Source organism: Cucumis sativus, chromosome 3, assembly GCF_000004075.3.
Source record: "Cucumis sativus cultivar 9930 chromosome 3, Cucumber_9930_V3, whole genome shotgun sequence".
NCBI classification, from domain to species: domain Eukaryota; kingdom Viridiplantae; phylum Streptophyta; class Magnoliopsida; order Cucurbitales; family Cucurbitaceae; genus Cucumis; species Cucumis sativus.
The window spans coordinates 14631113-14642139 of record NC_026657.2 but is presented as its reverse complement, the minus strand read 5'-3'; the positions used below and the strand labels follow the sequence as shown (position 1 = coordinate 14642139).

Here is an 11027-nt window from a genome sequence, read left to right as displayed (position 1 = left end):
TGTTTTTATTAACTTTTAGGTGTGTTTTGTTACTTGCATTAAAAAAAATTGCTGATGTAGAGTTGTATTCAATAAAAATAAAAACATTTTGAGGGGAGGCACTCTCAAAATTATTCAAATATCAAACAAACCAACAATTTTTAAATAGATTCATTTTTAAAATTAGTATTAATAATAGTATAAAACAATTTTTACTACCAACAAGACGTTTAATATATGAATAAAAAGATACAATACTTAACCAAAATACAAAAAATACACTTAAGCTTTAAAACTAAACACCTAACAACTCTTCACCTGCTAAGCCCAAACTTCCCTCTTCTCTTGGCCTTAAACGCCTAAGTCCTGAAAGATAATTTTAAAAAGTAAGTCTAAAAGACTTAGTGATATTTTATGAAATCTTTTCGTAATACTTTTTTATAAACATCATTTCGCAAACCAGTTCAACAGAACAAGATAACATATCAAATCATATAAATATATCATTTCGCATAACCACCATTGCACATAACACATCTTTTCGCATAAACGAATCATCTCAAATAAACACACATTAGTTGATCGTCATTCCTTTCGCTAAGGATCCCAAATCATCATATATGTTAGGTCATATAACTTCATGTTTAGACTACTGAGATCATCAACATCCAATGATATACAAATTCGTCCTTGTTGCTCTGGCCGCTAAGCTTTATACGCTCTTTTCAACACATAAGCCAACTTCTTATCACCATGTAGCCCGTACACCCCATGATGCCCTTGACTCTTTATGTGCACATAAAAGTTAGTATTATTTTAAGGAAACAACTAATGGTTTGAAAACCATTTAATAGTATTGAAATCATAATATCAAATCAAGCTTTAACATTATAAACCATGCTTAAAAAAACATATAAACTTTTCATATAAATCTCTTTTAAAACACTTCTCATTTGAATTCATCTTTCAAATCAGTAAAGATAAATTATAATAAAGATTTTAACATGAAAGCATTTAAGAAAACTACTCACAAAACTTTTAAAAAGATAAAAACTCACAAACTTTACTAAAGAAGCCGTTTTTCTTCTTACAAGCATCTTCTCGTGTAGCTAAACCAACATCACTTCAACACTTTAATTTTTCTCTTAAAGAAAATACCAAAACAAATGATTGAGGTCCTCTATTTAATCCTTAAACACGTTAGTCATGCTTAAACTCAAGTCAGCTTGCCAGCTTATGCTTCTTAATGGAGCACGTGTAAACTGAAGATGTGGTCTTAATCATGCTTAGCTTGAACTCCACACGTGACCCATTAAACAAACTTAAGAAATTTCTCTTAACTTTTTTTACTACTTCTCCTCCCCAAACCTCATTGCGAACTACTTAATACACCAACTTCTTATCGCCTAACCCCTTCAAAAGTCTCCTCGCGAAACCTTATCCGCGAAATCTTTGATCCTTCCTACGAAGACCACACAAAATGCCTAATCTAAACACTTAGTCAAATGTTTGCCTCTTAACTCTTAACTTAGGCGCATGCTTATCACAACCCTTACATCTAAAATGAAAGTTCTTTCCACAAACCATCACGAGTCCTTTCAAGATGCTTTGTCTTCACTCACATGCATCCTAGAAAATTTTTTAGGAGGTCACCCAACAAGGAAAATTTCTAGGTTACCCAATATAGAATTTCTCAAAGCTAAGTACACTTAACTTTGGAATTCCTATGATCGAGTCATCGAAAAAGAAGATGCATCTTATTGGTATAGATGTAGTAATTTTTAATTCTTTTAAGTATTTCTTAACATTACTTTTATGTCATGTCCTCATGATCTCTCTCATTCAAATGTGATACCGATTCATTTATGTCTAAACTTGAGACGTTACAATAATATTCAATTTCATTAATAATTCATCAATAGCCACTTTATTGAATAAATAAAACAAAATATAATTTAAAATTATAAGCTACGAGTTTTATGACATAAATTTCAATACCTTAAATACTATGTTGAAAGAGAACAACCTCTCAAGACCTACAATTACTAAAAAAACTTCAATGAAAAACATAAAAATACTCAAAAACAATATAGGAAGGTTGAGACTTAGACAAACCCTAAGCTCAAAAGGTTTAACGACACACATTTTTCTCATGAGGTGCCTAACCCTAAAAATCATTTAGGAGAAAATAAATATTCTTTGCATGAGAAAAAGGTTGGAGAGAAAGAGATCCACAAAATCTGCAAAATAAATTTTCATATATGAAAATAATATTTTGTTGAAAATGCTGTCCGACGATCCAATGTTGTTACGTATGTCTTTGACATGTTATCCAGCATATGCTCAATTTTACCTTTAACAAAATTAGCCAACTAAAGCACCTAAAGCAGTAAATATGCAAAATAAGAAGATTGAACTTCTTAATTGAAATTGTTGACTTTAATGTTGATTGAGGATGTAACTCAAAACCACATCTTTTACAGCCCTAATTTTGAATGCTCGTTTTCTCATGTTATTAAAATCAAGTTCTTAGAATCATTATAGAAATTAGCAAAGTGAAGCATGAAATCTTGCTAATATGCATCACATAAAGCCTTTCAGTCAGTCAACACACAGAAATTGGATAATAAATTAGTAACATTTTCCAACAAACTAAAAGGTGTGATACTACTGTTCAAAAGAGTGGTATGGTACAATTTAGTTTTGTAATCAACCTAACTTTTACCAAGAAAGAATGAAAATAATACAAATCTTTCTTCTAAAATCTTCAAATCCTTCTCCCTTGCTGCTTCAATTCTTCGCTCTATTTTCTCCTCACCAACGACTTCCTCAAGGAACTCACTCTTCTCTTACAACTTAACTCAAACTAGTGGTTTCATTAACGGAGCACTCCAACGGCCAAAGACTAACTACCTGCACATAAACTCTCTAATTCGTTTTTGGATTGAATTGCCTGTATCATAATCAGGCACCCCACGATTCCTTTTTAACCGTCATGTTGTTCGGTCACCTTGAGTAAGTATATGGGAAGAAACAAGTATTTTTCTCATAACCAAACCAAATGAAACCAAGATACCACTTAAGAAAGCTTGAAGCACATATAATTTGTGCTTGAAGGAAAGGAAAAATAGTCGGTGCAATGTTCTTCTCTTTTCATTAACTTTATTAGGAAGGAACGTTGAAATTCACGAGATAGCTGCAAGGAATTGAAGACTTGAAAGAATCAGTTACATTCTAAAGCACTTTGGACTAATAAATAGCTACCTCTTCTTGAAGAATGAAGGGTATAGCCAAGAACCAATCACCACATTGTTGCAACTGTTCTTCTCTCCTGCTTTTTTCAAGATTTGGTTTTTGCCAGACACATCTATCTGTGGGAGCAAAGAAAGAAAATAAGGCAGTAAAAAAATCAACCAAGATATTCAATAAAATTTTCTTTATAGGTTAAATTATTAAAATTGCCTCGGAACTTTGCCATTTATTTCAGATATCTCTATTCTTTTATACATTTCATAAATATTGTACAACTACTATAGAATTTCAGACAGAAACAAGGACCTGAAACAATGTGGCAATGATCTAGAATGCAAATTTGGATCACCACACCATTCTAGGTCAGCGTGACATGAAACAAAGTACACAATCGAAGGATGATATATATCTTTTAATATTTACTCTTGTTTTTAAAATAGAAACTGAAACGACATTAGTTTTCCATTCAAGCACTTACTTTTCACAAAGCACAGAAGAAAAGAGAAGATAACCTGATAGAGAGAGTAGCCAGGAGCAACTTTTCATTTTTAATATTTGAATCATTGTCCATCTGAATTCAGCTCAGGTTCTTGAGAGAAGTTGAGTTGGTCAAATTATATTAAATGTAGGCTGCAAAACTCTTTCTCAATCGCCAATTAAAATCGGTTTTGAATCCAAGACCTGACGAAGAATCAGTATTCCAGTTGCCTGTAACAAAAATTAAACTACACTTTATGTTCTAACTTGATACTAAAGCATTAGGTTTAAAAAGACATTGTAAATAAATAGTCATTCGTTAGATGCTCCCTATGATGCAAGATACATACAACAATCCTAAACTAGTTCTCTCTTTCTATTTCATCCAAGATTATATTCTACCACCAAATGAAGATGGTCCATTTTTATGTAGTAGATTAAAAAGGATATGTGGAAATTAAGCTATTTAAGAATTTTAAGATATTTTTTTAGTTTGGGGGATGCTAGTGTTTACCTGTATCTCCTTTTTGGTTGGAGAAGTCAGAAATTGATCAGATTGTGGGTAACTTCACTACCAATAGTCAGAACAGGAACAATTGCCATTGGTGAAGTGATGAAACCGATATGGATCCCTCAATACGATTTTTCGCCCCAGAACTCCACTGACAAACTTGAAGAAAGAATGGCAGTCACCACAAACACGCAGATTCTTGAAAATCCGAACAGTACTACCTTCTGGAATGTTGATCAATCCAAAAGCAAGAGCAATTCTCTCACTATGGCTCCACATGTTATGCTCCTTCTGTTCTTCATCTGTATCCTGCAGCGAATAGCTTGTATCAGGAACATAACCGGCTTCTCCAACTATTTTCATAAGTCCTAACAACTTGCCATTTATCTGTTCCATTTGAGGATGTGTTTGATCCCCCATTCCAAATATGCTGATATTGCCTTTCCATTTGACCCAGCTATGTGCCGGCTTCTTTTGAATTTTGTGTGCTCCCATCTGTCCCCGCACATCTTCTACATCTTCCCATCTGCCAATTGTTGCAAAGACATTCGAGTAAAGAACATAAGCTGAATCATCAGATGGGTCCAACTCAAGAAGATGCTTTGCAGCCTTTCGTCCGAGGTCTAGATTGCGATATATTCTACAAGACGCCAAAAGGCTCCGCCAAACAAGATCATTAGGTGGAATAGGCATTTCTGTAATAAAAGCTTCAGCTTCTACAAGCCTTCCTGATCTTCCAAGAAGATCAATCATGCACACACAATGTTCTATTCCTGGTTGAATTCCATATACAGAAGTCATCGAAGCATAATAAGCAAGACCCTCATCGACTAAGCCCCCATGACTACATGCAGAAAGAAGACATACAAATGATACATGATTAGGTTTTACACCCAGTTTTAGCATATCATGAAAAGTTTCCTTAGCCTTATGAAACTGTCCATGTCTGGCAGAAATCGATATCAATGTATTCCATGATAATCGTGACCTATCAGTAGGCTGGGGAAGTATTCTTAAAGCATCATCCAGTTCCCCACACTTCCCATACATATCCATAGCAGCATTTATAATAAAATGATCCAATTCGAATCCTAGTTTAATTGTTGATCCATGAAGCTGTTGGCCTTCCTCCAACATGGCCAAGTCGGCAGCAACTGAAAGAGCAGTAGAGAAGTTGAACTGATCAAATTCAATTCCAGCACTTCTCATCCTAACTACAAGTTTCAAAGCTTCTTCTCCAAATCCATAACGAGCATTTGCAGCAATGATGGCATTCCACACACTAGAAGTTTTAAATACTAATTGATCAAAGATATAGCTACTCGAATGAAGGTCACCACACTTCGCATACATTGTGATAAGGGAACTTTGCACATGCTGGTCCAGATCAAATCCAGTCACAACTGTATGAGCATGGATTGGTATTCCATATTTGATCAGATCCTCATGAGTCAAACAAGAACCAAGAATATTCACAATGGTAATATAGTCAACCCCAGATGTACTTCCTTCCCTCATCAATTTAAAAGCTGCTACTGCCTCATTTAGTTCTGCATTATTAGCAAAACCACCAATAAGTGCGTTCCAGGTTACTTTGTCAAGCTTGGGCATCCTTTGGAATACCTTTTTCGCCTCAGCCATCTTATGACACTTTCCATAAAATGTAATTAATGTGTTTCCAATGATCAACTCATCTTGGAGGCCCAGAACGACGACAAAACCATGGAGAATTTTACCATTGGTAAAGAATTCAGGATCCAAACAGGCAGCCAATGCACTGGTAAAAGTCACATAATTGATCTCTTTTTTCATCCAAAGCATTTCAGCAAAAACTTTTAAGGCACACAAGCATCTTCCATCCTGAACATAGCATGCTAACATGGAATTCCATGAGATTAAATCCCTCTCTGGCATTCTTCTAAAGATCAATTCTGCATCTTTAGATCTCCCAGCATCAGAATACACGCTTAAAAGAGTATTGCAAAGACAAATATTGGATTCTAGTCCATATTTCACTGCTAGACCGTGAACCCCTTTGCCCCACTTCAAATAATCTACAGAACCACAAATCGATAACAAAATAGAAAGTGTTGTGTAATTTATCTCTTCATGGACTAATCGCATCCAGTGAAAATACCTAAATGATTCTTCATGTAGTGTATTTTGTGCATTGGCAGAGATGATGGAATTCCAGGAGATTGTGTCTCTTTCATTCATCTCATTGAAAATACTGCAAGCCTCATTGATGTCACCACAACCACCAAACATGAATATGAGAGAGTTAGCTGCAGAAACTTTAGTCTCTAATCCAAACTTTAAAGCATGTCCAAGAAGTTGATGACCCAAAATTATATCCATCAGAAACCCACAAGAACTAATTACTAAAGCTATATTGTTTTCATTGCAACATATTCCTTCATGCCTCATGCGTTTATAAGTATTTATCACTTCCTTCTTACTTCCGTTATCTGAATATGAAACCATCAAAGAAGTCCAAGAGACCACATTCCTATCAGGCATCTCATTGAACATCTTTTGAGCATTAGAGACAATCCCATAGCTAGCATAAAAATGCACAAAAGAAGTACCTACAAACACATCATATATCAAACCACATTTAATTGCAAAACCATGAAATTGGAAACCTTCCTTGGCCATAATAGAAGACTTATTGCAAGCAGTGACTAAACTCGCGATCATGAATCCACTTGGTTTGATGCCTATCCCACAGATATCTCGAAAGAACAATACTGCTTCCACGTATGAACCTACACGGACATAACCTGACATCATATGGTTCCAAGAAGCTTCATTTCTCTCGGACATTCTGTCAAATACTAACTGAGCATAGTTTATACGGCCAAACTTTGAATACATATTGATCAAAGTATTGGTTTGGAACACTTTCAACCTCACCAAACTCTTTAAGCAAATGGCATGAACTGTTCTGCCAATGATTTCTTCTGTGATCTGAGAGAAACCCTTGTGAGAGAAACACGAGACTTCGGGATTTGAGTGGTTAGAAAGTGAAAGAAACAAGTCGCCAACTTGCTCTCCCACTTCTGTATTCCAAGTGATTGAAGTAGGCGAATTATTGGCAGGCTGCATTAAGGTTCAACAAAATGCAAGAAATTAAGTTCTTAAATCTAATCAAACCAATTGCAACAACAAATGAAAATAGCAATTTACTTGAAAGTCAGATTTAAATATTTGACTTCAGAGAGTTCAACTAAATTTATATGTTATTGGCAATGGCGTAGACCTGTGAAAACTGACTAAACTTGCTATCTTGTACATGGCCACTTCTTTCATTGTGAGGCTCTGATCGAGCTCCGTGAAATCTGCATAAAAATGAACCTCAGTAATCAAATCCAATGAATCAGAGAAAATTTCCCAGATCAATTCTGCGTCTTGTAAAATATATTTATATGTATACATAAATTCTACGTTAGCTGGTCAAATAAATTTGAATTTTAATCTTTATCATTAGCTTTCTTGTATCCATCTTAAGTTTTGGTTGACATTTGACTATATTTTGCATTATTGATCCTATATATGCAATAAAGATTGATTATTTGATCAGTCGCTGAAAACAAACTTAAATGTTCACAATTTACTGGCACTCACTCACAACCTAGCTAAAAGCTAGCCTTTTCGCCTTTTTGCTCTAACTAACCTTCTTGCTAAGTTGACCCCAAATTCAGTAATAAATTGCAACAACCCAAAAATTCTTCCTTTATTGCTATACTTCAAGATACCTAAGATTGAAGAACGAGGGAAAAAAGGAGAATTTAATCAGTCTTAACAGAAAATAAAAGAAACCAATGAGCGCTGCTTTCAGATAGCCATGGCTAACTACTGAAACAAAATATGCTGGCAGATGAAGACAAAACTGAAAACTGAGTTCCACCTTAAGGTTGAAAATATCCATTGACATGTCAATACTCATATATCCGTAAATCAAAGAGTTCGACATTGATACTAAATATCCATTGATATCTTTTATAAATGGTCGTAAAATATAAAAAATGTCATTTATTTAGTCCTAAATGATAAAAGTACAATTAAAAATATTTATAACTTGTTTCAGGAGTAAAAAATAAACAAGTATTCATATAAATGAAGTTTATAAATATTTTGACTGACAGAAGTATCCGTCAATATATCTGTAAAATTCGAATCTTGATATCTACATCAGCATTGCTATTTTAATTCTGGCTTCACTATGTTTTATTATACTAGGGAAAAAATCAACTTTCTGATAGAAGCCAACTACCTTGAGATAAAACCAGTAACAAAACTTACAAGATAATCAAGTAATTCGAGGTACTTCAACCCTCCCCACTTGAGATCTCTCTCAAGCTCTAGTTCAGTCAACACAATATAACCTACCTTCCTCATTCCCCAAACCCTTATCTATAACCAAATTCCATAACAAACTCCCCTAATACCAATTGATCGGTACCAAAACAAGTCTGAAATATAAAAGGTAAAGAACTTACAAGATAAACCAAGTCATTTGAGGAACTTGGGCCCTCCCTTTCTTGAGATCACTCATGCCTTAAACCAATTGAATCAATTCCTATTTACTCCCTTCCTCTCTGACTCTAGTTATAACCAAAGTATCCAACTACTACTCTAACTAGTAACCATCCTTCATTACCTCATAAAACCCGAATATCGTTTTCACTCTTAAACTTGGAAGTGTGTTGATTCTTACACTCAGCTTTCTATTTCATCAAATGGGTACTTTGGCTTCAAACCATGATGACCTCAGGGAACAGCTCCAAGCATCTAAAGCCCTTCACCACCAAGGCATCCCTTGTAGTTGAGAATGAACAACTGAACATGAACAAAATAAACTTCATTCCATATTTTGGGATGCCTTCAAGGTCTTGTAACTTTTGGATAAAGGAGACTCAAAGGATCACCCCTACCCCTATCTTCCAAAGGTAAGTAACATACATAAACAAGCTCCAATCAGCCTAAGAACAATAGATAGGAGCATTTTTGTTGAGGGGCAACCAACCAAAACAATTTTTCTTAAATTATGAAAAGTAAACTTGAACTTTGTCACTTAGTTAAAAAACACCTCAATACTTTCAAAAGTTGTAAATTACCCACGACCTTTCATAAATCTAAACCTTAGCATAGAAATCCTTTAGAATTTCAGACAATACCTAGAACAGTGTGATGGTGACACTAGAACGATGTGGCAATCCAAATTCCAATTTCAAGTCACTACCACGCCATTTCAACTCTCAATTTTTGTCCAAAACTCGAAAGAACTTTACTCAAAGGGTAGTTTTGAAGCATCATAGAAAGGTCATGTTAATATTGCAACTTTTGAAAAAAAAAGGAGCACTTTTAAAACAAAGGCCAATGTTCAGGGTATTTTTTCTTTCTCAGCGTACAAGAAAACAGCATTTGTTGGTGAAGCTCTTGGAATGACCATACTACACCCACTACCAAATTTGACTGGCTAAAACATTTACAATCAGAATCCTTCGAAGATTGGTGGATGTCCTACTTCTCCTACCTTGTTATTGCTCAGAAAATAGATAAAAGTTAAAGAAGACAAAGATTTTCGTAGTTCCCCACTAATTCTTGATAGAAATAACCCTTACAAAAAAGAAAATAACTAAATGTGTAGTAAACCCAATTGAAGTATCAATACTGAGATTGAAAAGAAAAGTTAGAACCATCAGCAACAATAAAGAAACAGAGTGTATGTCCAAATTGTGCAGAAGTGATTAAATATGGAGAAAACGAGTAACTCACTTGGACAGAGCCTGGCTGTCGTCTGATTGAAAGGAAGCATCAGCAAGAAGGAAAAGATGAACGAGGATTCGTTTTTTTCCTTCTTTTTTTCCCCTTTTTTGGGGGCGGGAATTGTATTGTAGAAGATGACTGAACCAAACTACAAAGTAGGGGGTGATCAGCGGGCGGTCGGGTCGGTTTTTCGACCAAACCGATTACAAGTCGGCACAGAAGTTGTCGAACCGGCTCCGGCCGCTGTTTCCAACAAAACCGGACGGCCCGACTTCGGCCGGCCGATCGGTTTTTTTATCGGTTTCTACGTTTTTTTCTCCCTCCTTTTTCTTTCTTTATTTTCTTTTCCTCCCTTTCTTTTTCCTTCTTTTCCTTCAACACAAACCTGGACTTGGGCGGACGGTCACTGGCGGCAGACGCGAACGAAGACAAGAGATGGGAGGGGCGGCAGGCGGCAAGCTTTTGACGACGACGGACGGCAAGGGAAGAAGAGATGGGAGGGTGACCGGACTTTTGACGACGAAGAGGTGGGCGGAGGCCACCAGACGGCAAGGGAAGACGGAGTACTGTAGGGAGGAGCGCGGAAGAGAGACTTGAGACTTGAGATATCGACGGCGGCTTCAGTAGAAGAAACAAAATATACCCTCAAATTTAAAGTTATATATTATTTTAAAAAATACAGCCGGTCGGTTCATTCGGTTTCGTAAACCGACTGCCTTTCACCATTCCACCGACCAAATTCCATTCGATTTTTAAAATTAAAAACCAAACTCCAACCGTATGCATGATTACTCTGCCCGACCAACTTCGTTTTGAACGGTTTCGATTTTTCAGAATGTCATGCTCACCCTTGCTTGGTACAAAGTGTAAAACCAAACACATTTACTAACCTTTCTTTTTCTTTTTCCTTTCTTTTTTATATTAATTTTGTCAATTTCTTTATTAAATTATTTTAATGTTTTTCAAAATTATATACGGTTTGGTTGGAGAATTGTTAAAAATATCAAATTTGACAAAATATTTATAATATATAACA

At 35.4% G+C, this 11027-nt stretch overlaps 1 protein-coding gene across 6 annotated transcripts; it reads right to left on the bottom strand.

Moving 5' to 3' along the window:
* Positions 1–2539: 2539 nt before the first annotated feature.
* Positions 2540–10616, bottom strand: LOC101220152 (pentatricopeptide repeat-containing protein At3g24000, mitochondrial). Of its 6 annotated transcripts, none has more exons than XM_011652969.2 (7): positions 10001–10615; positions 7896–7977; positions 7482–7560; positions 4223–7321; positions 3744–3939; positions 3244–3350; positions 2540–3175 (listed from the first exon to the last, which is right to left on the bottom strand). In XM_011652969.2, exons 1-4 carry the CDS (start codon positions 10038–10040, stop codon positions 4280–4282), a joined length of 3243 nt encoding a protein of 1080 aa, XP_011651271.1. In that variant the 5' UTR covers positions 10041–10615; the 3' UTR covers positions 2540–3175; positions 3244–3350; positions 3744–3939; positions 4223–4279. The 6 variants fall into 6 exon arrangements, with proteins under 6 accessions (XP_011651271.1, XP_031738960.1, XP_031738959.1 ...); XM_031883100.1 differs by having other exon boundaries at positions 3285–3350; XM_031883099.1 differs by having other exon boundaries at positions 2548–3350; positions 3744–3956; positions 10001–10616.
* Between the last annotated feature and the right edge of the window lie 411 nt (positions 10617–11027).

Coding starts and splice junctions, on each gene's coding strand:
- LOC101220152 (XM_031883099.1), bottom strand. CDS start 10,040: ATGCTTCCTTTCAATCAGACGACAGCCAGGCTCTGTCCAA. Junction 7,978..10,000: donor GACAGCCAGGCTCTGTCCAA/GTGAGTTACTCG, acceptor CTTCAATCTTAG/GTATCTTGAAGTATAGCAAT. Junction 7,322..7,481: donor AGTTTAGTCAGTTTTCACAG/GTCTACGCCATT, acceptor ACCTTAATGCAG/CCTGCCAATAATTCGCCTAC.